The sequence below is a fragment of the Astyanax mexicanus genome, chromosome 16 (genome assembly GCF_023375975.1).
Source record: "Astyanax mexicanus isolate ESR-SI-001 chromosome 16, AstMex3_surface, whole genome shotgun sequence".
Classification (NCBI taxonomy): domain Eukaryota; kingdom Metazoa; phylum Chordata; class Actinopteri; order Characiformes; family Acestrorhamphidae; genus Astyanax; species Astyanax mexicanus.
In genome coordinates, this window is record NC_064423.1 from 8093886 (window position 1) to 8121319 (window position 27434).

At 39.3% G+C, this 27434-nt stretch overlaps 2 protein-coding genes and 1 long non-coding RNA gene across 7 annotated transcripts in view; 1 reads left to right on the forward strand and 2 right to left on the reverse strand.

Annotated features, from left to right (window-relative positions):
* Positions 1–8152, reverse strand: part of LOC103033693 (sodium-driven chloride bicarbonate exchanger) — a 54899-nt gene extending 46747 nt beyond the window's left edge. Inside the window, exon 1 of the mRNA XM_022662913.2 lies at positions 7897–8152. Coding sequence (XP_022518634.1) covers positions 7897–7944 — 48 coding nt within the window. The 5' untranslated portion in view covers positions 7945–8152. The remainder of the gene's footprint in view (positions 1–7896) is intronic.
* LOC125782217 (uncharacterized) overlaps positions 1–27434 on the forward strand; it is a 530592-nt gene that overhangs the window by 54581 nt on the left and 448577 nt on the right. The window lies entirely within an intron of this gene.
* The window catches only part of LOC103035371 (cytoskeleton-associated protein 5-A), a 35145-nt gene continuing 19007 nt past the window's right edge, over positions 11297–27434 (reverse strand). For 2 of the 5 annotated variants that reach the window (XM_049465637.1, XM_049465636.1), the window contains exons 25-44: positions 26952–27146; positions 26627–26759; positions 26089–26171; positions 25773–25886; positions 25229–25339; positions 24970–25119; positions 24200–24403; positions 22168–22303; positions 21245–21438; positions 20344–20507; positions 18478–18666; positions 18255–18369; positions 17293–17475; positions 16136–16323; positions 15319–15394; positions 15033–15221; positions 14768–14860; positions 14023–14071; positions 13784–13914; positions 11297–11779 (exon numbers count right to left, since the gene is read on the reverse strand). In XM_049465637.1, coding sequence (XP_049321594.1) covers positions 11558–11779; positions 13784–13914; positions 14023–14071; positions 14768–14860; positions 15033–15221; positions 15319–15394; positions 16136–16323; positions 17293–17475; positions 18255–18369; positions 18478–18666; positions 20344–20507; positions 21245–21438; positions 22168–22303; positions 24200–24403; positions 24970–25119; positions 25229–25339; positions 25773–25886; positions 26089–26171; positions 26627–26759; positions 26952–27146 — 2919 coding nt within the window. In that variant the 3' untranslated portion in view covers positions 11297–11557. The remainder of the gene's footprint in view (positions 11780–13783; positions 13915–14022; positions 14072–14767; positions 14861–15032; positions 15222–15318; positions 15395–16135; positions 16324–17292; positions 17476–18254; positions 18370–18477; positions 18667–20343; positions 20508–21244; positions 21439–22167; positions 22304–24199; positions 24404–24969; positions 25120–25228; positions 25340–25772; positions 25887–26088; positions 26172–26626; positions 26760–26951; positions 27147–27434) is intronic. The other 3 variants (XM_049465638.1, XM_049465640.1, XM_049465639.1) reach the window with 3 other exon arrangements.

Consider the following 27434-nt stretch of genomic DNA (forward strand, 5'->3'; position numbering starts at 1 on the left):
TACCTCACTCTACTTCACTCTACCTCACCCTGCCTCACTCTACTTCACTCTGCCTAACTTTACCTCACTCTACTTCATATTACCTCACTCTACCTCACTCTACTTCATATTACCTCACTCTACTTCATACTACCTCACTCTACTTCACTCTACCTCACTCTACTTCACTCTACCTCACCCTGCCTCACTCTACTTCACTCTGCCTAACTTTACCTCACTCTACTTCATATTACCTCACTCTACTTCATATTACCTCACTCTACTTCATATTACCTCACTCTACTTCACTCTACCTCACTCTACTTCACTCTACCTCATGTTGCCTCACTCTACTTCATATTACCTCACTCTGCCTCACTTTACTTCACTCTGCCTAACTTTACCTCACTCTTCTTCACTCTACCTCACTGTACTTCATATTACCTCTCTCTACCTCTCTCTACTTCACTCTACCTCATGTTGCCTCACTCTACTTCATATTACCTCACTCTGCCTCACTTTACTTCACTCTGCCTAACTTTACCTCACTCTACTTCATATTACCTCACTCTACTTCATATTACCTCACTCTACCTCACTCTACTTCATATTACCTCACTCTGCCCCACTCTACTTTACTCTGCCTAACTTTACGAGAACTTAAAACTGTTATCAACTATCAGCCAGTAACACACTCCAATAGCAGCTAGCATTACTGCTAACCTGCTTGGCCAATTCTGTTTTATTTTTCTGATCTTCTGGTTTTAGTGCTTTTTTAGTCACACTTCAGATTTTCAGGTCTTTATTTGTAAGGCAATTAAAGAAATAATCAAAATAATTACATGCTCTGTAATTAGTGAATCCAAATAAATCACATTTAATCACATTCATCATTAAAGCATTTTAAACTGTACAATTCAAGTGTATATTAGCTGAGGAGCAAATGAATGAATGAATGAATAATTAACTGGCATAGACTTAAAAGCTCCCTGTAATGAATATTTTTTTACAGGCATTTACAGACCTCTAATATGTCTTATCTGTTATTTGCATAATTTGCTTTGACTATGAGACAGAACAGGATGAGCATGATTTTCCTCATTGGCTGCTTGACTTTTTTTTTTTTAGCTATATTTCACTTGCTTGTTATTTTTTTGTTTTAGTTTTATTGATATCATAAATATTCCTTGTGCTTTTTGTACATGTGCTTTTGTAAAAAGAAAAAGATAACAAATAAATAATTGAAAAAAATGAGATGCAAATATTTACATATTTGACCATATTCTGATCAACAGTTTACTTAGTAAAGTCCAAAAAAGAAAACAATGTTCCTTATTATTTTAGTATACACTTTCTATTTGAAAACAAATCAAGCAGTCTAACGATTTTTGTAATTAGAAAATGTGAAGCCTTTCAAAAAATGGAAAATATAGTATAGCTTATAGTAAAAAGGTCTAATCCTTACATTAATGGACCTGACTTCATTTTTGTGAATCTTAGTATCACCTATTGTGTTTAATTAATGAAAAGAACCTAGTAACATGAATAAGCTGTTTGGTTACTTTGATTAAAAACAGTGTTTCTATTTAGAATATTTAGATATTTTGTTTTCTAATTCCAGTGTCTAATAATACTCTTATAAAGGGTATAACTGCATCATTATTCAATCATAAATGACATGAAATGCATAAAATGGTCATAAATAATTACAACAATATTGTTTGTTGCAACATCTAAAAATGCATATTGTGACAAACTATACTGGACTAGGGGTGGACAATATTATATAGTGTACAATATATCGTGACACAGAAATATCGTGATATGCATGCACTAAATATTGCACTAAATATTCTGCAATATTTTTGCTGCATTATATTATTTTATGCTATATTATTTGTTTTGCCACATTGTGATAATGCTGTTATACTATTATACTATATTCCTGAAATTGATTAATTATTTTACTGTTTTCCTATATCGCCAAGTTATCCCCTGATATCGCAAAAATACCCTGAAATATTGCGATATTATTTTAGAGCCATATCGCTCACCCCTATACTGGGCTGTCAGTAATTTCCTAAACTAACATAACTAAACATATACTGTATGAACATACATACAAGAGGTAATTAATAGACCATACATGCAGTGGTAACCCAAACTGCCCCTCAGGAAGTCAGGAACCTTCCAATAACCACCAAAGCCTGCCATAAACTGAGGAACACCAGTAAAAATGTTTGCAGTTGAGCCAAATTATAACTAAAGTTTGCAGCTGATCAAACAGACAAACAAAAAAGCTTCTGGTTTATTGGTCAGATGATACAACGACTAAGATGTCAGTTTTAATTGATAACACATTACCATGTAATAATTAGTACAATCATACAACTCAGCAGATATACAGTATATACAGTGCAGTTTTTAGGAATGTTCGATTTTTGAACCTTTTGACGAGTTGAGCACTGAAGCCATTAGTCAGGCGGGACCGACCGCGGCCCAAATCAAGCAAATAAATCAATACTGTGAGTCAGCAAACCATCCGAGCCCAGAGGTCAGAGCCCGGTTACAGGACATTAAAACAATGTATTACTGAAAAGATAAGAGCGATTACACACTCTGCCTGACACTGCTTATACACACACTTACACACACACACGTACGCTCTAATACACACGCGCACACACTCTAAGGACAAGATCACTCAGAATTCAGGACATGATCTGCTGCTGCTGAACACACACTGGATTCCAATGATCAGGAACTGCCCTCTGGCATTCAGAGCGCAGCCAGGACTCCGAGTGCTAAAACCAACCACAGGGGAAGCAGGAGTCAGCAGCCAATCAGCAGAGAGTTCAGAAACAGGCAAACAACACTGTAACTCACCTCACCTCTCAACAGAGACACGCCCCCCTACTGCACAGGAATGGACTGAACACACACAGCAAAATAATACATCATACATCAGGTAAAGGAAATACTACTATAGGGATTAACAGATCCCATTATTTCCAACCGAGTATGAGTACACGCATTAGTATTTTTGTACTATATTTAGAATACAGAAGCATTAAGTGATAGTGGTAATAGACGGTAATACTGTATTCAGCTGTATTAACAACACACTGTATTAACTGCAACACTTCAGACCGCAAGACCCTACAGCGGATAGTGAGGACAGCCGAGAAGATCATCGGAGTCTCTCTTCCCTCCATCACCGAGATCTACACCACACGCTGCATACGCAAAGCCACCCGCATTATGGATGACCCCACCCAATCCCTCACACGGATTCTTCGCTCTGATACCGTCCGGCAGAAGATACAGGAGCATCTGAGCCTCCACTACAAGACTCTGCAACAGCTTCATCCACCAGGCAGTCAGACTCCTCAACACACAGAGACAGAGCTGAACATGTTGCACCATGGATCCAGAGGAACGTAATTTCACTACACTGTGTACCTGTACTCAGATGTAATGACAATAAAAGCATCTTGACTTCACTCTTGACTTAACTTAAAAAATGTAACTGTATTTCCTAAATACGATGATCTGTCTGATGTCCCATATTGGTGTCTCTGTGCCAAAATAGCTCATTAATTCATGTGCATTTAGGATGACTTTGAGACGTACTCTGAAAACTGGTAGGATAAAACACAGGGTTTTTTTTTATTTTAGCAGTGAGCTCTGAAAGGCAAACCCCACTAAACCTGGACATAAGAATGTGCAAGATGAGTCTCAAAACACTCTTAATTCAAGACTGTGTGCTCAGATGTGAAGCTTTTTCTTCTAAAGGTCAGGAAGGCACATCAGCGGCTCTACTTCCTCAGGAGGCTGAGACGAGCTGGACTCAGAAGTGCAGTCCTCACCTCCTTCTACAGATGTGTGGTGGAGAGCGTTGGGTGCTCCAGCATCAACGTGTGGCATGGAAGCTGCTCCGCTGCAGACAGGAAAGCTCTGCAGAGAGTGGTGAAGCTGCACAGAGCCTTCCCAGAACCACGGACATCTACACCTCCAGATGCAGGAAAAGGGCCACCTGAATCAGGAAGGATCCCACCCACCCAGGACACTCACTTCCTGTCCCGCCCCCCTCAGGCCGGAGGCTGCGGAGTATCAAGTGCAAAACAAGCAGACTGAGAAACAGCTTCTTTCCAGAAGCTGTAAGACTCTTAAACTTCTCCTAAACGACACACTGCACTGACACTTTACAAAGGGACAATTACTGTCCCTTTACCTGCACTGAGACACTTAACACTGTCTTGTTAATGTTCTTAATTCAAACTATCATGCTGCTATAGCAAAACTTGCACTCTGGACTGCTACAGTACCTGCTTACTCTCCTTATTTTTGTGTATTTATTTTTATCTATTTTATTCTATATTTCTGTTTTATTTTATCTTTATATTTATCTATCTTAACAATTGCTCTTTGGGCGTAAACTGGACCGTGAGATCACAATTTAGCTGTAACACGGGTCTGGGTTGTGTTTTTACCCTAGCGGTTAGTCAGTTAACAGTTAAGCAATAAGATAAAACTTCACTCTCTTAGATTAGACATGTTTTTATCATCTTTACTCAGGTTGGTTACTGCCAATTAAAAAAAACAGCTGTACCAATAATGTCTGATATCTATACTGAAAACTAGTTTAAAACTCAGATCTCAGTGTGACTCAGTGTGACCAGCATGTGATTCTAATTTGTTAGATCAGATTAGAGTAACTCATTTAAATAAATGAAGACAGATACTGTATATCAGTGGGAATACAGCGCTAATGATTAACTAATGTGTTCATTCATACTCTGGGGTGTAATTTTCCGTGTATAGATGTTACACAAAGTAAACTCTTCCCCACTGTGCTTCTTTGCTCACAATTTCATTTCTTACAGCAGGCATCTAACAGCCTCTTCATTACTGCAATAACAGTTCTGAGTACAGCCTCACCAGCTCTCGGCTGCAGGGATAATGGAGAAATGGCTCCAATGGGCTCTTAAACTGGCACATAGTCGTGATCTTCCAACTGTGTTTCCAACGTTTTAGAGAGAGTTGGCCTCTCTCTAGGTGGGTAGTTGGCACTCTCTTCCGTCTGTTCTTCCATTGTGATGCTGGCTGGCACAGGTGTTCGTTGTATCAGAGCTGGGGATCCGGTGCTTTCCTCCGAGCGGATTGGCTGCGCAGTGATGCTACGCTGGTTGCAGTTGTAAAAGATGCAGGGTCTTACGTGACTCTCACATGTATTGGAGGAGGCGAGCCGTCAAGCCATCAAGTACGTAGATGTTCCAATTGCATAATGTCTAAAAAGTGTCCTTGGGCATTTGTACTCAAACGTCAAACTTTACCAAGTCCGAAAAAATATGCAAGGTTACCTAATTTTCTGGGCTTGATTACTAAATCTACATTCTATGCAGCATTTATGCAGCATCACTGCAAACAAGAGCATCAGCAAATACAGAAAACCAACTGATTTCAGGACCTTTACCATATTGTTACTTTTGAGACAGCTCTACTATTATTATTATTTATTATAGTGAGAGTATAAAGTGAAAGTAGCTGGTTAATGCTGGGCATCTACACCAGCCCACTGCAGTCTGTATATAATCTAATATTGCTTTCACATTTATGGTTTAAAAGATAAGAAGTGTGATGACCATAAAATAATAAAAGACCTGTGGTAAATTAGTACTTTAATTATATTATATTAAAGGGCCTGAGGCATATGTTTTCCTGTTAATAGTATCGTTATCAAATTAAAAAAACATAAGTGAGTTGCAGGGGAAAATGTAATCTAAAGAAGTGTTATCTAAAGGTTTTTTTTTTAAAGAGGAATCGTCAAAACTCCTTTATTGTTCCCTTAAATTGTCTTAATGTTGCATGAAGCCTCTTAATGCTCTATTCCCCATTTAAGGGACCCAAAGCCTCACCTTAAATCCCAGAAACAGAAAATATGAGTGAGTGGGTGAGTGGATGAGTGAGAGAGTGTGTGAGTGGGTAAGTGAGTGAGTAAGTGAGTGAGTGGATGAGTAAGAGAGTGTGTGAGTGGGTCAGTAAGTGAGTGAGTGTGTGGGTGAGTGAGTGAGTGAATGGGTAAGTGTGTGGATGAGTGTGTGGATGAGTGAGTGTGTGATTGAGTGAATGAGTGAGTGAGTAAGTGTGTAAGTGAGTGAGTGTGTGGATGAGTGAGTGTGTGAGTGAGTGAGTGAGTGAGTGGGTCGGTGAGTAAGTGGGTGAGTGAGTGTGTGGGTGAGTAAGTGAGTGAGTGGGTCAGTGAGTGAGTGGGTAAGTAAGTGAGTGAGTGTGTGGATGAGTGAGTGTGTGAGTGAGTGAGTGAGTGGGTCGGTGAGTAAGTGGGTGAGTGGATGGGTGAGTGAGTAAGTGAGTGTGTGGATGAGTGAGTGAGTGTGTGAGTGAGTGAGTGTGTAAGTGAGTGAGTGGGTGGGTCGGTGAGTAAGTGGGTGAGTGAGTGTGTGGGTGAGTGAGTAAGTGAGTGGGTCAGTGAGTGAGTGGGTAAGTAAGTGAGTGAGTGGGTGAGTGTGTGGATGAGTGAGTGAGTGAGTGGGTGAGTGGATGAGTGAGTGAGTGTGTGGATGAGTAAGTGAGTGGGTGAGTGAGTGGATGGGTGTGTGAGTGGGTGGGTGAGTGAGTGGGTCAGTAAGTGAGTGAGTGGGTGAGTGTGTGGATGAGTGAGTGGATGGGTGAGTGAGTGAGTGAGGGAATTCCAGTTATTACTCATTTCAACTCAAGTTGCCAATTGTTATTCTTTGTTTAATTAAGTTAATTTAATTAAGTTTTAAAAAATCAGAAATGTGACAAAAGAGCTATAAAACCCCCAAAAATATTAAACAGAATTTGCCAAAAAAAGGATTTCACAGGGCCCGAGTTCCATTAGAAACAGGGTTCATCAGTTTTGTAATATCTCGAGGAACTGCTCTTACTTTCACTATTAAACATATCCCTAAATGTTAGGAGAGCTGTTGTTTTATAATTACATTTATCCTCATATGTCTTAATTAGGTCTGTCAGATAATTACATGATCTACTTAAATACAATAAATGGCATGACATGAATTTGACATGAAGTTTGGTAATCGTGATATCATCCACTGTGTTCATTTGTATTTTGTTTGCTTACATAAAGAGTGAACAGTATTTCAATTAGGTTGCAAAAGGACCAATGCATTATGTTCATATCTTTAACTCCATACACACAATAATGAACTGCTGTAGGTTAATTAAAAAATATGAATATACTACAATTTATTAAAATTTGTTTGCCTTTAAAAGTGTGTAATTGCTTGGCTACGCTATTAAATTATTTATTATTTATCGTCTATGAAATTAGTATTGTCCAGCCCTTCACTCATACCCACTGAAAGAGTAAGTAAGTGAGTGAATGAATGAGTGAGTGACGCCAGGCTCGAGCGGACATGACTGAGCTTCAAACAAAGGAGAGGATGAGCAGCTACTGTCTCTTCTCGAGCAGATGAGGTGATTCCCGAACCCCTACTTAAGACCGCACGAGCTGCCGTTTACTGTAGCGCTGCATCTCCTCACAGTTCCCCCATCTCTGATCTTCCCTGATCAATCGCTTTGATCAGAAAACAGAGCCGCGGCCATAACAACCACAACACTGCGCAAACGACGCCGTGCAGCGCGCGCCTTACGGCCAGTCGGTAGTAATAAAGGTTATGAATAATTTAAAGCTCTATTGTTGGAGGGGGTGGAGAGAGGGAGGGGGGAGTGCTCTTCAACCACTCGACCATCACCTTCATCATCACCACCATCACCACCACCACCTTCATCATCACCACCACCACCTTCATCATCATCATCATCATCAGTCATCATTAGCCTCTACAGTAGAACCACAGTCCGGGTTCTGCTCCGGTTCTGTATCGCGGGCCGGTTCGGACGGGTTCTTACCGGCGGAAGCAGAGGCTCCATCTGCGCGCTCTGGTCCTTTATGTCCATTCCTGTCCGCGCGGGTTCGGTTTGAGCTCGTCTCGCGCTGCTCCGGGCTGAGGTTTGGGTTTGCTGAGCGGGTTTCTGAGCGGAACCGAGCTTTCACATCCTACACCGCCGCGATCCGTCCCGCCCTGCCTCGCGCGCCTCCCGCTCGCTCCTGTCTCGCGCACCCCGAGCTTTCTTCGCGTGGAACTCGCGTTCGTGTGACGCGAGGCGCGAGCAGCACGTGAACAGGGACCGAGGCGTGTTAACGGAGGAGAGGCGTACGTGTGCGCGCGTGTGAGCGTGTGTAGCTAAATATATATATAAAAAAATAGTTTACAGTTTTTTTTTATAAATAAATAAGATTTATAAATGTTTTTAAAATATATATTAATAAATAATAAGTATTTACGGTACTACTAAACAATTTAACAGTATATAAATATATATAATTTATAATATATATATTAATCATAATTCCACATTTTGTTGAGATTCATGAAAATTAATAGCATTTATTCCTTCATAGCACTGAAACATTTAAAAATATATGTAAAGATAAAATTTAAAAGAATACATAATCACTGCGGGAATATTCTGCTTACACTGATAAATACTAAAAAAGGCTAAAAACTAATAAAACTAAAGAAAGAGCTGAAATACTGCAGAACAAAATGGGTCAAATAAATGAATGTGTTAAAATTTCCATGTATAGCTCTGGAAAAATGAAGACAGCACTTCAGTTTCTGGATAAGTTTGTCTGATGCTGCTATTTATAGGTTTATGTTTGAGTAAAATGAACATTTTTATTTTATAAACTACAGAAAACATTTCTTCCAAGTTCTAAATAAAAATATCATTTAGAGCATTTATTTGCAGAACATGTGAAATGGCTGAAATAAAAAAAAAGATGCAGAGCTTTCAGCACAAGCATGCATCAACTATTCAAAGTTATAGTATGAGTATATCATAAAAATTATATATATATAAAAAAAGAAAGGCTATGGTTGTATTTTGGGCATGTAGTTTTAAACAGTTTTGTTGTTTTTCTAGTCATTTTCTTACCATGTTTAAGTGATTTAAAAAAAAGACAAAATCCATGTACATATATGTCCCAATTAGGCCTGTCACAACAATTAAATTATCTACTCAAATACAATAAATGGACATGATGTCAATAAGTTTGATAATCATGATATCGTCTGTGTTTATTTGTCTGTTTGCTCACATACAAATGATCAAACAAGACCGCCACATTATATATATATATATATATATATATATATATAATGCATACATATATATATATATATTATATATTTATATATATACATACACGTATATATATATATATATATATATATATATATATATATATATTTATATATATATATATACACACACGTGTATATATATATATAAATATATAATATATATATATATATATATATATATATATATATAAAATGGTGGACAGTATTTGATCCAGTTGCACAAGGACCAATGCTTTAATATGTGCAACTCTATACACCCAAAATGGACTACTGTAGGTAAAAAAAAAAAAAAGTATATATAGATTTCATACTTGTAGGATGTCGGGGGACGGGGTTTGACCTACGGTGGCTTCTGTAACACGAAACTCAGCAGTGGACATTGAAGGTACCAGTTAGACCAAGGCCTGCAACATCGGAGCTCAGGTAGGTCGGGGGAAGGAGTTTGGCCTAGGGTGGCTTCTTTGACATGAAACTCAGCAGTGGACATTGGACCAAAGATTGCAATTTCAGACCTGTGGGTGGCCGGGACAGGTGTTTGGTCTACAGTGGCGCGAAACTCAGCAATGGATGTCACAAGTACCACCTCCTGCGATTTTGGAGCTCTTGGTGGTGAGATGACAGAGTTTGGCCTACGGTGGCTTCTGTCAAAAGAAACTCAGCAGTGGACCTCGCAGTTGTCAGTTGGACCACGGCCTGCAACATCAGAGCTCTGGGTGGTCAGGGGAGGGAGTTTCGCCTACGGTGGCTTCTGTGACACGAAACTCATCAGTGGATGTCGCAGATTCCAGTTGGACCAAAGATTGCGATTTCAGGCGTGTGGGTGGTCAGGGGATGGAGTTTGGCCTACAGCGGCTACTGTGGCACGAAACTCATCAGGCGACCAGAGGTGCCAGATGGACACCATACTGCGACTTCGGACCTCTGGGTAGTCAGAAGACGGAGTTTGTCCTACGGTGGGTTTTGTGACACGAAACTCAGCAGTGGATGTTGCAGGTTCCAGTTGAACCAGCTCCTGCCATTTCGGAGCTCTGGGTGGTCGGGGGATGGAGATTGGCCTACATTTGCTTCTGTGACATGAAACTCCACAGGAAACCACACAGATGCCAGTTGGATCAAATACTGCGATACAACCCTGCAGGTGCCTCATTGACCTCTGCTTGCGACATTGGACCTCTCAAAGGTTATGGGACAGAATTTGGCCTACGGAGGTTTCTGAAACACGAAACTCAGCAGTGTACACCAGACATGCCAGTTGGATAACATACTGCGATGTCAGACCTCTGGGTGGTCAGGGGAAGGAGTTTGGTCTACGTTGACTTCTGTGGCACGAAACTCCGCAGTCCAAACCCAAAGATGCCAGTTGGACAACATACTGTGATTTCAGACCTCCCAGAGGTCGAGAAGAGGAGTTTGGCCTACGTTGACTTCTGTGGCTAGAAACTCTGCAGGCGACCCTGGAGATGCCTCATTGACAACTGCCTGCAACGTCAGACCTCTCGGAGGTCGGGGGACGGAGTTTGGCCTACGGAGGTCTCTCATGCATGAAACTCAGTAGGTGGGCCCAGAGATGCCAGTTGGACAACATACTGCGATTTTAGACCTCTGGGCTCCGGGGGAAGGAGTCTGGCATACGTTGGCTTTTGTGACTCAACACTCCGTAGGCCACCTGGAGGTGTCATCTAACCCTAACCCTAAAAACCAACTAGGGATAGCCCTAATGAAGCAGCTAGGATTAGGTCTACAGTGGGGATAGGGTTTGGGGTACAGCTGTAACTAGGGATTGGCTAAGGCTTACCGAAGCAGCTGACTCGGGCAACACTAACTGCTCTCATCTCCAAAATGCTCTCATCATTTACAGTCAGTGTTTGGCAACACTAACTTTTGCCATTTAAAATAGAAATAAACATGGAGTTCTAACTTCTAACTAATTTCTATTGCTTCCTCACATTTTCCATGTTCTTTAGTTTCAATTGTGAATGAAAGTGCCATCTCTCTCTGAAATTAGCACATTCGTTCTTATGGACGTTTGAGATTAAACTTGTGTGAAGGAGGCTGAAGCAGAGAAACCTCATTCTTTCTTCAGAAAAACAAAAGCAGGAAAGCATTTTGTAATTCATTTATTTATTCACATTGCATTTCTCAGTTAATATGCATACATGTTTGAAAGCCGTGGCATTAAGATACCTTGATTAAAACATTTCAAGTAATAAAACACAAATATACAAAAAAATTACACAAAGAAAAACAAGACAAGGACAAACAGAAATGCTGTATAAGAGGTAGGCTGAGTGCATTAGGCGAGGCTTTGACAGAATTTATTATGAAGGTGCAGAAGAAGCAGAACGTTTAGAACCTGTTGACAGTCAGCGCAAGTTGGCCTTGATCATTTCTAGTCTAGCTTTGAACTCGTTGAGGTCTGGAGGTGGTCCCGCAGCGCGGGCCGGACTGCGCGGGCGAGTGTTCTGGCTGCCCTGTTGCTCGCGGGACTCGCGGAGCTGGGCGAGCTGAGACTGCAGCATGTCCATGGTCGAGACGGCGGGTTTGGAGCTCACTGCAGGGACGCTGGACTTCTCCACACTTACAGACTGGAAGAAATCGAAAAGTGAAGTTACAGTTTTCCCCTCTGATCCAGAAAATTCACCCTCAGGTGGATGGTGTTATAGTGACATTAGGTTTGCAACATTAAGAGATCCTCACACATGATAATCATTTCAGAAAAGATTACAATCATCACAATGTTATGGTAAAAGATTCATGAAGAGGATTAAAATGGTTCATAATTAAAGTATGTTAGAAATATCTAATTTTGAATGCATTAGTAAAATAACCAACACATTACAACTTTCCTGCCCTGCACAGGAATGTTCAGAGGAATGAATGCACAATATGCGTGCTATTTTTATATCAGGGTAAAACAGTGAAGCCAGTTATTACTGCAATATATATATATATATATAAAAATAAATAAATAAATAAAAGGTATACACCAGTTCATAAGCAGATTTGTAAACTCATTCCTCAAAAACATCCTAATAGCCAACTCGAATTAGCACTCTCCTAAAGGATAACTCCAGTGTAAAACATTTTTTTGCCCAGCACTCTAAATAACGACTGCTTCAGGACATTTTGCCCCAATAAACCGCTTTCTACATGGTTTTCCAGGCTCAAAGTAGCTCCATACCACCTTGGTAGATAATCTGTGAATAATAATAATAATAATAATAATAATCCAAAATGCAATGCCTTCACTGGTGTACTGCAGAATAGTGTCCACTGCCATTCCCCGCCACTGTGCTGTGACTGCTTTAATCTAATGCTTAACTGACAATTTTTCTAATTACTAACTTTAAACGATCTCAAAATTCAGAGGATCGAGTGATATTGAGGAGTAAAATGTACACAAACTAAAACGTACAGGGTTCTGAACATTTATTTACCTCAAAATGTAATAGAGGCTAGGGATGGGCAATATATCGTATACAATATATCGTGACACAGAAATATCATGATATTAAAAATCCATATCGTGATAATAGGGCTATTCTGTCTTAAAAGTAGTCTATTATTTACTGTGAAGCTTTAGGTGTATTTAATATATATTTAGGTGTATTTATTATATATTTAGGTGTATTTATTGTATATGTTTTAGTTTGCAGTTTATTTGCATGCACTAAATATTCTGCAATATTATTTGCTGCATTATATTATTTTATGCTGTATTATTTATTTTGCCACATTATGATTATGCTGTTATACTCTTACACTATATTCCTGAAATTAATTAATTATTTTAATTTTCCTATATCGCCAAGTATATAGTTATCACAAAAATACCCTGAAATATTGTGATATTTTAGAGCCATATCGCTCACCCCTAAGAGGCCAGTTTTTAAAAAGCCCAATCATTTTTTTTTTTTTTTCATAGGATTGAACCTCTTAGACACGGAACCCCAACAAAATAACACTACTTGTGGTCTATGGTCCGGCTTTCGAAGGTCTGATAAGCTTAAGGCTTCAGCTTGCTGCAAATTGTGCCGGAGAGTGACGCCGTCTAGCAGCGTTAAAACATCTAATCTGTTCCACCACCTCAAGCATTTTCACTACATACAATATTCTCCTTATTCTGGCTCAAGCACTTTAAGCTTATGTTGTAAGTAAGCTATTTATAGATGATAAAACCTATAGTTTTGTTTATTTGATGTATATAAAGGCATTTTTTTTATCCTGGTTGAAGCACTTTTGTTTTAATCTGTTAAATTTGTTCACAAACGAATAAGAAGCTCTGATTGTTGTAATTTAAAGTTAATTTTTGAGAGAGGAGGCTTCAAAACCATAAAATGTTTAGACAGTAGTAGGTGCAGATTTCCATTGCAAGGATTCTAAGCAGTTTTTTGAGGCATTCAAAGTATTTATATCTATATAGAAATCATATCAAATCGAACAAAATTAAGGAAAATATATCGCGATATACATTTTGGCCATATCATCCAGCACTACTACAGAGCAAGCGACAGAGCAAGCATCCTGATAGGTCTACTGAGCAGAAGAAACCAATAAGTGTGCTGAGGCATCTTTAGAAACAGACGTACCTGTGAGTTGTTGCCTAATCCGTAGAGCTGCCTCAGAGCCCTCAGCCTTTCCTCATAATGAGCCGGGTTAAGGCTCTCACTGCTGCTCGAACTGCTCGCAGGCTTTGAGGAAATCCGGACAGGGTCTGCAACTTACAAAATACAATATTTTAAAAATAATAATAATAATAATGATAACTTCAGTAAATTACAATGAATCTATATAAAGGCCAGTAAACAGGACTGATACAGGGACCTACCCGCAGGGGGCTGGATCTTAGATTTACTGATGTTCTCTGAATCCTTTGACTGGAAAAGACAAGGACCGTTTTTAGTTATATAATTATGTAATTAGCCTCCAGAACAGTTTGAATGGTACAAATTAAAATAGCCTCCGGCATTGGAGTAGATTTCTCCTGCAACTCTACATCTTAGGAGGTGGATTTGTTTTATTCATGGTACTTATTAAAATTTACAAATTACACTAAGCAAATAAACACATGCATCTATAAAACAGCAACTTTACAGGAAAGAAAACAGTACTAACTTTCAATGAAAGTCAATGTAAAAACAAAATTTCTATCGGTCCATTCATCAAGAAGTCTCGACACAGTGTAAGACAGTTTGTGTTTTTAGATTATCGTATTTTTCGCACTATAATAGGTGCATTTAAAATCCTTAAATTTTCCCCAAAATCATCAGTGCATCTTATAATCTAATGCTCCTTATGAATAAATTCTATCAGTCAGGTATTAAGGAGCAGTAAAGCTACTCCACTGAAGTACAGAGTTATACAGGAGTTTTAGTTCTCCAGCACTGATGCTGGAGCAATATTAGCATTAGCCGCTAACCACACTAGACACTAGCTCTTTGGCCGTAATCCAGTGCACTTTATGTATGAAAATAGACCAGAAAATAAAAAGTTTATTAATAGTGCACCTTATAGTCCGAAAAATAAATAAAAACAATTATAAAAAGGTTTCCCACTGAAGAGTGATGGTGTACCGTTTGGGAAGATGCGGAGTTCATGGCACGTCTCAGATGAGCCTCAACCTCAGACTCACTGCGGTTTTCAATAAGACTTAAATGATCCATAATCTGTAAGAATAAACCAAGAAAACGTAAAGTAAGTAAACATTTTTTTACTAAGAGTAAAAAACAAGCAAACTTTTTAAAAATCAGCAAATAAAAGCCCCCACGGCTTCTTGTTGCTTCTCTTAAACTCTAACAGATGAAGTTATGGTTTAGTATTTTGGCCCAGTTTCTGTACCTTTGGCCCGACGAGCCTGTAGAGCGTGTGCAGCAGGGTTTTAACGGTGCGCTGGGCCATGGCGTTAGACTTCTGTTTGAGGATCTCTTTAGGGATGAGCTTCATAAAGTTGTGGATATCCAGAAGAATCTTGTCCAAATACAGAGCCTCAATCTTCTCCGGAAGAAGCCTGATCATACGCCAGTGACACTGAAAGGGATAAAAATCATTAGAAACTAAATCTTTAAGCTCATTTAATCCAAGCACACAAGACTAGACAAAAGGTAGGCAGGGCAGAAGGCCTTACCTTCATAACCATTTCTGAGAACTCAGAAGAACAAGCAGTGGAGGTACAGGCCTCCTGCAACAGCATCAGTAGAGCACTGCAAAAGGAAAATACCATAAGTTACTAAATGGGGAGGAAGGAAAAAAAAATGATGTTTTCTGTAAATTAAACTTGGGACCTAAAGACTTAGATATGCATCGATTTACCTAAAATGTACAATAGAAACAATATAAAAATAAAACGCCAAAAAAAAAAAAAAGTAAATATTGTTTTAATCTAAAACATTTGTAATCTAAACATTTGTAAAGCTAAATGTAAAGGTGACTGACTGATCAAGAAGGTCTCCAGACTTATAAACCCTACTATATACCTGCTCTCTGAACTCTAACTAGGATATTTCCACTTCCACTGCTGCTGTGGCTATTCCCCTGAATATATTAGACATGTAGGTCTGGACAATAATTCGATATCGATATTTATCGCCATAAGAACTGTTTCAATAACTGCGATTTCATTTTTGTGGTATATAGATATGTATTATTTATTATTTATGTTAATTTGACAGGGATAGTATGCTCCATGTTTATCAGGGATGCCATGTTTTTATTTTCAAAGACTAACATTGTTTGGAAGTACAATGACTTTTAAAAACTCATGTACAAGTATGTAAATAAAGATTAGCCTTGATGGTACCTTCCACCTCCAGCTCTGAGGAAGTTTTCCTTCACTCACTAAATTATGAATAATACTCTAATGTCATGGGGTTCTGGACAGACCAGGATTAGAGAAACACCTGCTGCAGTGAACTGATCATGCCTGTAAAAACTCATTTGCATACCTCAGGGTGTTGGTTGGGTCCGCGTTTTTGCACAGCGCTAAAAGCACGACGTTAATGGAGCGAATGAGCGGAGACTCCTTTGAACTGTCCTGGTGCTGAGGGTCCAAAATCAGAGACAGCAGGGCATACACAAGATCCTTCAGCACACCTGGAGAGGCTTCCTGAGCCAGCTTTCCCACCATAACCAGCTACACAAACACACAGAACCACAACATGAAAGAAGACACTGACAGGACACTGAGGGAACTATAATACTATCACTAGCACCATCACTTTGCTCTTTCAGTATTTCAGAGAATACTGGAATAATTAAACACTGGCCATCTTATATCAGGACAGCTGCTGGTTTGGAGGAGCTCCTGCATGTTAAAATGCTAAGCATTCCAAAAAGCTTCTTCATTGCTCTAGTGCAGGGGTGTCCAAACTACGGCCCGCGGGCCATTTTGCGGACAGTTTCCTTTTTTGGAGCGGCCCGCGAGGTATTTTAGAAATAGAATGAAAGTTGGCCCGCTGTTAAGCAGGTTTTTATAATGTGAGATTTAAAGTTTGAACTCTAGGTGTCAGATACGGGCCAAAGAGTCTAAAAGCAGAGAGCGCATTTCTAGCGCAGAAAAATGGGGCAAAGAGTCTAAAAGTTGCCGTAATTAAGGCGTTTAATATTACGAGACATGAAATTAAACCTCAATTTGAAAAATCTTAGTTTACACAACACTGTCAAAGAGAAAGACAGTAAGTCAAGTAAAATGGTGTGTAAATGAAAATCAGGAAAAAATTTTTTAAAGTGGTTTATTTCATTATTTGTTTTATTATAGAGTCTGTGGCCCGTGACTTCAAATATATTTCTCCTTCTGGCCCCCAACAAAAAAAAGTTTGGACACCCCTGCTCTAGTGTTTATATACCATAATAATATTAAAAGCAGAAATCGGCAGAATCACTCGACCAAATCTAGTCCTGGGTGTGAATTCATTTATGCGGAACAAGTATGAAAACTCCTTTAGTGCAGTGCTGGTCAGATGGCCCCTGTGAGTCGTCAGGATTCTGAGTGAGGGTCCCAACACTGCGGGATCCCCCACCAAACAGGACTGCCTCATCACCCCAGCTACACAGCACCAAGCCTTACAGGAAAAGCTTAAAAAAATTGCAGAGAAATTCTCACCGAGTTGAGGGTGTTTATGACCAAGCTGTAGAGCTTGTCGACCTGCTGCTGTCTCTCAGTCCTCTCGTCCGCCAGGCGCTTGCTGGCCAGCAGACGGAGCTGCATGAGTGCTGCAACGATGAACTCGTCCACGTGACCCAGAAACAGACTCCACTTGCTCTCCTCCTGCAAGACCTTCCCAATCTACACACAGAGTGAAAGGCAAAAGATGCAGCAAATTATTAAGTGCTTTACAATGGAGTAGACCACACCTCTAATATAGAGACAAATATCGCATTGCAAGAATCAGCAGGAAAGGCAGACTCACTTTGTATCAACTAAAATACATACTAAAAAAAGTTTTGCTTCTGTGCTGAAAATTCATTTTCCACCAAACTACTACTGTAAAGTTCACACCATGACTTAAAAAATGCTGGTCAGATGGCCCCTGTGAGAGTCATCAGGATTCTGAGTGAGGGTCCCAACACTGCGGGATCCCCCACCGAACAGGACTGCCTCATCACCCCAGCTGTATAGCCATGGGATTATCAGTACTAATGTCAAATGTTTACACAGTTTACAGTCCCAGAAAGTAATAAATAATTTAGTTGATATATTAAAAATAGTAAAATAGTGCAATTATACCCCTTATAGAGCACAATAAAATTGAGCCAATAAACTGGCTCTCAGGTTAAAGGCTTGTTTGATAAACATAATGGGAAGTACTCAGGTCAGCAAAATTACTGAGATTTCCACATATTGTACAAACAGTTGGATAAGAAGGAGATGTAGGACAGCCTCGTTATTTCAACATTTTAAAACCTTTCAGTAGTTTCAAACTCACCGAACTGCAATAAAAGTAAAATGCAGTACAAATTGAGATTTTAAAATGGAGACCAAAAAAAAAAAACAAAAAACAAACAAACTCAGAAACAGGAAAGGCAAACCAGATTAGTCAGTTTCCATCCTTGAGCAGCTCTTACCTTCGCTAGCCCCTGAACGCTGATTTTAGCATCCGAGCTGGCAACCTGGGAGATGACCAGATTGATGCTTGAGGAATCTTCACGGGCGCTGCAGCTGCTGGAGATGGACGGTAACCTAAAAAAATAAAATAAAACAGCCATAAAGCATTCTGCATTCAGAGCAGTGCTGCAAGTTTTAGTACAAACTCAGGTAACCTGAGTTTAAAATACAGCCTCAGAGCACCTGAACTTGAACTCTGGTACATCAAGCGGAGTCGCCTCTGCCGTCTCCACAGACTCCACGACCAGGAGGTCAGGCATGATCGTCTCGGGCAGATCCACAATGAAATTTGGGTCCAGCTGGAACTCTCGGGGCACAGTTGAGCTCGGCTGTGGCGGTTGCTGCTCCGCTGCCTTTTGACTACGGATCTCACTGAGACCAAAAAACAACAGCATGAGTAATCAGATTCATACAGGGTTCTGCAAGACCTAATAATACCACTCATTAAATCAATACCACTTCCACAATAAATGTACCTTCATACTAGGGGTGGGCAATATTGTATCGTATACAATATATCGTGACACAGAAATATCATGATATTAAAAAAAACATATCGTGATAGAGATGTTCTGTCTTAAAAGTAGTCTATTATTTACTGTGAAGCTTTAGGTGTATTTATTGTATAATTGTTTTAGTTTGCAGTTTATATGCATGCACTAAATATTCTGCAATATAATTTGGTGCATTATTATTTTATGCTATATTATTTATTTAGCCACATTATGATTATTCTGTTTTACTCTTTATTCCTGAAATTAATAAATTATTTTTTTTGTTTTCCTATATCGCCAGGTATATCGTAACCGCAAAAATACCCTGAAATATCGTGATATTATTTCAGAGCCATATCGCCCACCCCTACTTCATACAATAAAAATAGGCTTTAAATAACAGATTCGCCAATGGAAACAGTCTACAATACAGCCTACTCTGACTAAAAGTAAGTTAATATAGCTATAAATACTGCCTTAGAGCTGTAAACAATGCAGTTGGCTCCACTTTGTTCTGCCATTAAACCAAAAGGATTATTTGCAGATCAAATAAGGAAATGATAACATGTAGAACAAAAATAAAACCAAAGTTTCTAACAGGCAGAAAACACATTGTAGGGTTTAAGACATTAAGACAAATGAAGGCTATTAGACAAATTTAAGAAATGCTAGTTTTAGGACAGCCTTAAACTTTATTTTATTTATTATGTTACTCTTCTTAGTGCTGTACAGCAAAATTATGCATATTTCTCAGTGTCATTAAATCCTAGTACTGTTTAACACAACAGATCAGCACCATCGGGTCACAAATCATGAGTTGTTCGTAGGGTTTGGCGGTATATGGTATTACCGGGGGGGTTCTACGTCACATCACAGACTATTTTCTTCAGCCGAACCCGACAGCGCGCCAGGAAAGAGATAAGAATTCTCGCCAGCCCAAAAAGCAGACAGGGGTTTGGGCAGTCAATCTAAACTCTACTATGCAGAACTATATTATTATTGTTATTAATTTAATTTTCCATTCTTTTAAATGGCAGGATACTTTGACTTCTATTTCTCTGCCCGCACCAGACCCGAGATTTCCCATAACTTTCCTCGGGCTGGGTGGGCCCCAGGAAATAGCCTGTGATGTAGTCCTCTGTTTTGTTAATACTATTTTTATTTTATATAAAGCAATGGCATGACAATCACCATATAGCTAAGTAACCAAGTATTATTGTTAACAAAAACGAACAAAATAACGAAAACTGAAAGTGAAAGTTCTCCTTAACTGAAATTAAGAGTAAGAGGAGAGCAGAGGAGAATCCCCACCCCATAACCAATCAGGGAGCTCCAACTGCTTACCTCTCCCACTGCTCTTTCATTGTGTTTGCGCAGAATGTCTTAAATGTCCCGTTTTTGGTTAATATACATCACTATTTTACAATACCGTCACCATATTTAAATACCGTGGTATACCGAAATACCGTCATACCGCCCAACCCTAGTTGTTAGCTCCAAACACATGCAGATACACAAAATAAAAATAACTGATCTGATGCAACAGAAGTGGTACCTCAGTTTGAGCGGTGCCTCATTGGAGCTAGGTTTCCGCAGCATGCTGGCATTGGCTGATCCGGCCACCTTCTCCTCCGGAGGTTTGCTGGCCGCAGCAGTTGAAGGCTTCTTCGCAGAACGCTTGATCCTCTCCTCCAGCATGCTCATGTCTTTTTCTGACAGCTTCAGAGAACAGAAAAACACACACACCAAGAACCACGAAGCATCAAACCATGCAGTGCTGGGTCCTACACACAGTAAGGTGGGTCTCTAACAAAAGAATATAAAGAGCAACATGTGAACCATATAATTTATCCATGAAATATGGATCAGAACAGAGATTCCATGAAATAAAGAGCCTAAAATCTAAACTGAAAAATAAGTGATCCACATAATGAACATATGCTCTAAATAAGGGAAAAGGTTGAGACATTTCGCAGCAATTTGAATAGGGGTGTAAGAAAACAGTTATTTTGGATAATGGGTTTTGCAATTTAACTGCAAAACAATTACATGCAAAGTAATTAAAATACAATAATTAAACAAAATCTTTGTCCGACACCAATTTTTACATTTTAAATCAGGTGTCAGTTGTCTTCAGATCCCTCTATGACTGCATAAAAACTGTTTCAAATCTCATTGTGTTTCAACAATATTTTCTTAAAATTAGATTAACAGTATGTTGCAATCATAGACATTGCAGTATATTGTTTATACTGTATTGTAAGCTCTGTAACTATTAATATCTCAATACACAGTTTTGGCCAATACACAGTCAATTTTTGTCCAGAGAGCGCTACAGTGTTATACCATGACAATCGCAAAAGATGATTCACAATACAGCAGCCATCTCAATCGGCCAACACTGCTTTTTTTCACTGGCTGATAGAGATATTGTAATTAATTGATCAGTGCTGTACCTGTCCTATGAGTTTGTAGACCTGCTCTCCACAGACGTTATAGGCCATCACGACAGCATTGAGAGCAGCGTTGCGTACAGCGGTGTCCCGGTCACCGATATGAACTGCAATCTCCCGCAGGGCCTTGGTAGCTGTCTGCTGGAAAACAGACATTCCACACAAACCCACGAGGCAGCCGAGCTCCTCCAGACATTCTGCATGAGGAGAGACAAATCACAGAATTATCATACATATGTCTAATTCGAGGATCAGAGCTACAGCAAGGCTGAGCACAAAAACACCAAAAATTGCACACCGGTGGCCAATTTACTTTATAATGCAAAATTCCTCCCACATCTGTCTCTTCATTATCTTCTTCAATATACACAACAAATGAATTGTAAAACAGAGCAAATTATGCACTACTTTAAGTTACCTTCTGACAGAAAATGAAATAAGACAGAAATTGATACTCACTAATTGTCTCGTTGTTAAAAATACCTTTAATTTTATTTATATGTGATGCATGTTAATGTTGGCAGATATGAAAAACAATATTGAGATACATTTTTCCACCAGCCCTACTACTCCATGTGTAACTCTCTAAAGGCAAAAGTAATCCCATTCAAAAATATTGTGCTGAAAATATAGAGTCTCGTTATTACATTAACTAGTATTTCAAATAAATTCAGGCCATTTTAAACAGTACAATGACTCCAGAAAACAGGCAGTGAGGCAGCTGATGTTAGAATACCTGTTCCTGCCATAAAAAACCTGGCCATGATTAGGCAGAGCTGTATCTAGTTTGCCTGGCATCTATGAAGCATTTGGCCATGCCCAAGATTGGCAATCGAGCTAAAAGACAGTGATCAAAAACAGCCCCAAAAAACACTGATCGGTCAATCTCTAGTATTAATGCAGTGTGGGGGTAGGCACCAACTCACCAGCTCTCTGCTTGGAGTTCTTGGACTTGGTGCCGTCCATGAGAAACGGGAACACTCTGCTGGCGGGATAAACCCTCCGCAACAGGCTGATGATGCTGCGTACATCCTTACGCACAACATCCTTCGGTTCCCCCACCTACAAACAAGCAAGCAACACACATTCAGCATTACTTTCCCCACACAGTAACAAACAGCATAACACAAAAAACTAACCTCACTGATCATCAGTCCTACACAACAGGTGTGAAAGACACAAGCACTGTTAAAACAAACTCTGGGCGTTTTTTGCTTTTTGTGCGGTTAGTTTTGGCAGGTATGAAAACAGTTAATTGCATTCTGGTTTGGACCAAAACAACCATGAGACTGACAAGAGGAGGCGGTCGCTCCAGGGTGGTTTGTGGTGAGAACGAGATCTGATCTGACTATCAAATATACTTCTTATGTTTGAGCTAAACGGCTGTTCAAGTTCAGTTTAACCTGATTACCCAGATAATTGCTACAGATCTTAAATAATTCTTAGTGTAGAAATATACTTGCTGTTAACTACGCATTCGCATACATATGATGGCTCCCTTGTCTTTCATGAATTTGTTTGGTGCACTGGTTTTGCCTTTTAGCGAGAAAAAAAAAAAAAAAAAAAAAGTGTACATAAATCCACTAGGGGCAGTGCAGGACTCAGCAACACACTGACTAGTCCACGATCTGATTAGGAGATTGGAAATCAGGTCGATTATGTAATTTTCAAAGTATCAGAATCAGTTGAAAAAGATCTGGATAAATCAATTTATCAAAAATAACGTAGTGTTTACAGCATGGACGTATAGATAACGAGTGAGTGAGCACATACATATACAGTAGAATAGTATTAGCTATTAGTAGTCACCCCATCCTTAAGGCTCTGGAATGCATATATTTTATAAGGCGCATTTTGTGCGACACTAGTAACTAGGAGTAGGCTACAGTCCGATATACTCTGAACAGTGAAAGAGCTAGCGTCTTGCGTGGTTAGCTGACTAATGCTGCTCCAGCAGTGCTAGCGGGGTTAGCAGCTGGTTGCAAATACTTACTTCTGGATGACCAAAGAGCTAATGCCTTGCACGGTTAGCAGTTAATGCTAATTTTGCTAAATAACTAAACTGAAACTTTAGTGGAGTGGCTTTACTGCTCCTTACAACCTGACTGGTAAAATTCATACATTAAGGCACACCGTATTAGAAGGAGCACTGAGGATTTTTGGGAAATTTATTTGCACCTTAGTGTGAATAATATGGCAAGACGTTTTAGGACCCTTTACATTAGGAATATTTAGTAAACAATGCATCATTGGCATCCCCACACGCCCACTCAAGAATAAAAAAAAAAACTAACATATATTAAGAATCTGCAGATGCCCTGAAATTCATTACAGCATACAGCAAAACAGCTCTTATTTAAACAGTCTGGCTTTAGCATTGAGTGTAGCACAGCCTGCTACACCAATTTCATACTCACCCAGACCAAACCAGTGATCTGACCCACAAAGCACCGTTTCTCCATACGTCCCAGTTTACAATCTGCCCCCCAAAACACATTTCTAATCTTACACTCAGAAAAGCAGAGAGTATTTGTCTAAAGGACTCCATGACTAACAGACCAGCTAGCCTGCCAAGCACAGCCACAGTGTAAACACAGGCCTTGCTGCAGAGCACAGGATTATGGGATATGTAGTTTTACGAATGAGGCTGCCCTACATTCAGGAAGTGCTTTAGTTACATCACAGAACAAATGAATGCATTGCTAAAGCAGAGTAAATAGAACCAACAATCACCAATAACAAATAAGTAGATAAAATAACTGTAGAAAACGAGTAAATACTGTATAAGAAAAACTAAAACTGCCCACATTAAATAATCAAAAAGGGACACTAGTATTGTATTTATAGTACTATAAAAATTCTCAAGTTTTCTGAATTTTACAGCAGTATCCTACATTATGATGGTTTATATGGTTTGTATCAGTCTTTACGAGCAGACTGATACAAAAAGACACTGACCTTTAGGATGAGGTAGGGGATGAAGGAGGAAGCCTCGTGCTCGGTAAGATGATAATCCTGGTTACTGAGGGCAATAAAAAGGAGCTTCAGGTACTCCAGAGCCTTCATCAGCACACTGGTGTTTGTGTCAAAAAAGCGCAGAGTGAACCACTTCAGGATCAGGTCCAGACAGCCGACTGTGGCTTCAACTTCAGCATCCAGGTGCTAAATATAAAACATTAAACATAACATTATTAAAAACACAAAAACGAGGGTGTGCTATATTGTATCATACCCCATTTTTCCCCATACAACGTTAATGGTGGTATGCAGTCTTGCAAGCAATTTAGTTTGTATTTGTTTTGCAATTTAATGTATATTTAAAAATGTATTGCAGTTCATAATAATTCATTATATTAATAATTCAATATTCTGCACTTAAGTTTCATAGCTTCTGTTATTTTTTGTTTTAACATTAATTTGATTTTCTACAAAATCAAAGTCTTGGTAAGTTTTGTGTTATCTCTCCACGAATAGTGGAATCACAAATGCACACTAAAATGTTGTTATTTAGGGCCCTACTGCCCTCTACTTCTTTACAAAAATATTACATAAAACAATATAAAAATCTGTCAGTTGATTAAGTGATCGTTTTACATAAATACAATATAATCCATTGTGTATCCTTTTTGAACTAGTATGCTCACCTAAACAAGATTTCAACAGAATCTACACTATAAGCAAAACACAAAATTAGCCCCAAATCTAGAGACACTCAGATCTGAACTCACCTCCATCATGGAGCCAATGGCTTTGATGTGTTTCTGGAAGTCTGTGTGGAAGAGGTCCTCCATCAGCCATTTGGCCACACACAGGGTCATCTGAGCCTTCAGCTGCTCTACGTACTCCTCCCTCGGGGTTATGAAGTTCCACTTCAGCACCTACCAAAACACACACATCGAACCGGTCACAATTACAACACATACTCTACAGCCCTCCTTTAACAGTCACGTGCGAGGATTAGCAGCCTGTGTAAACGCTGAAGCGTACCTTTAGACTCTTCTCCTCTTTGATCCGCTGCTCCTTGCCGTTGGGCAGCAGGGTGAAGATGGGTCCGGTTCGATCGTCTTCAGCTTTTGCGGACGGCTTCTTCGCGGGAGCCTGGGGGACGGGCAGAGAACTGTCAAGCAGTGCAGGGGTGAACAGGGTACTAATAAGAGACATGCTGTGGTTTAAATACATATATGCTACAGTATTTTTATCCCTAAATATTAGGGATGGGCAGGGCACTACTCTGTGTTGTTTTGAAATTAGACTGCTGTAGCTATATCACACGATTACTCTCAATTCCTAAAGAATATACCTTTAACATAAGTATGCGCATCAACCGACACATCTTGTCTAACTTTTGCCAATGGATTTTTCTGCAGTGCAGTAATTTACTTTTAGGAATTTAAACTTAAAAGACGCAGTGAAAAAAAAAAAATAAATAAATAAAGGAAAAATCTCCAAAATAGTGACCCCACCAAAAGTGAACACTCCAAACCCAAACACAAATTAAGTGAGCTCTTTTACACCGTGTTCACTTCAGTACCTGCTTGCCAGTCTTTGCTTTGGTGCGGCTTTTTGATTTACCACTGAAACTAGTGTTTTCCTTCTCCAGACTGCTGTTCAGACTCGAGTTAGAGCTGCTGTCATGTGCAGACGTCTACACAAACAAACCTCACACTTTAATGTGGAACCAATCAAAAGTTCAGTGTTAAACAAGAAATACAAATTTAGCCTTTAAAACCAAACCTGATAAACACCTAACGTAGAAAAAGCAACAAATTACTGAGTAAATAAAGAACCCACACACAGGAATACACTGAGAAATAGGGGGCTTAATGGTGGCTAGACCTCTGGCCTACCTTAGCTTTGGGAGCAGAGGCTGGTTTGGATTTCTTCGTTTCAGCAGGGACCTGTTCACTGACCGGTGCAGTTTTGACTGGAGCTAAAACACAAATATGTATAGCTATAAATGAGAAACATACAGTCTCTAACCAGTGCTAAATCAACTAAATTGGCAAAATTTAGTAATATATACAGAATCAGGTTTTTCAGCTTTTTAAAATATTTTAACGATTCTTATTTATAATAAAAATCTCTGGGTAACAATATATACAATAATAAAAGCAAAAACAGAACTAGATCTTTAACAGAAATGGAAATACAGGAATAATTGATAAATTAGCAGTCAACTTATCAAAAAAGTTAGGTTAATTAAAAATTCATCAGGTGCTGATCTAGATGCAAAAGAAGCAACAACGCACATTATTTTTGTCAGGTAAATGAATAATCACACCACGCTTCTGAAGATAAAGGTTGTATTCAGACTGTATTCTAAAATCTGCACATATCCAGAATCTACACAACTTAAACAGCATGAAAAAGCCAAAGGAAACAGACCTGGAGGAGCTGAAGCAGGTTTGGTGCTGCTGGCTGCAGCAGAAGGGGCTTCTTTAGCTGGAGCCGAGGGCTTCGCCGGAACTGAAGCTCGAGCTTTCTCCAACAAACCAACCACCTGATCTTTAGACGTCGGCTGAGGAGACGTTTAGAGCAGAGGAGTTACATTACGATCAAACACAGGTGCTCTAAACACCCTAAACTCATATGCTTCAATAAAAATATCTATATTTGATGCCACATATTAATAACGTACCAAAAGAAAAAAAAGAAAAAATCTTTCGCGATATATAAAATACTGCAACCCCAAAAGTGTCTGGAAAAGTACCTTCAGTTTGGCTGCAGCTTTGTTCATCTTGTCGTAGCCGAGGTGCATCATGAAGACAGGCAGAGCTTCCTGGGCCTTTTTTCTTACATCAGCATTACGGTCCTCCAGGCAGGAGTACAGGTGTGGAAGACACAGGAGCAGGTCGGAGGGAACAGAGCGCAGAGCTGGCAACTTCACCACTAGCCAACCCAAAAGCTGTGTGAAAACACCACAGGAAAGAAAGATTAAATATTTAGCACAGTAAATCCTAAAAATTGCAAAGAAAAAAAAAAGAAGAAAGAAAGATGACCTTTCTATATTTAGTCTTTCAGTAAAACGATTTTACAAGCGAGTACAGCACAAAGTACACACAGTTTGTGAATATCTTAGGGACGTGACGTATGCTATTCACCAGTAAAATTGGAAAGGAAAGAAAAAAAGACGCCCAAAAAAAAAAAAAAAAAAAAAAAAAAAAAAAAAAAAAAAAAAAAAAAAAACACATGA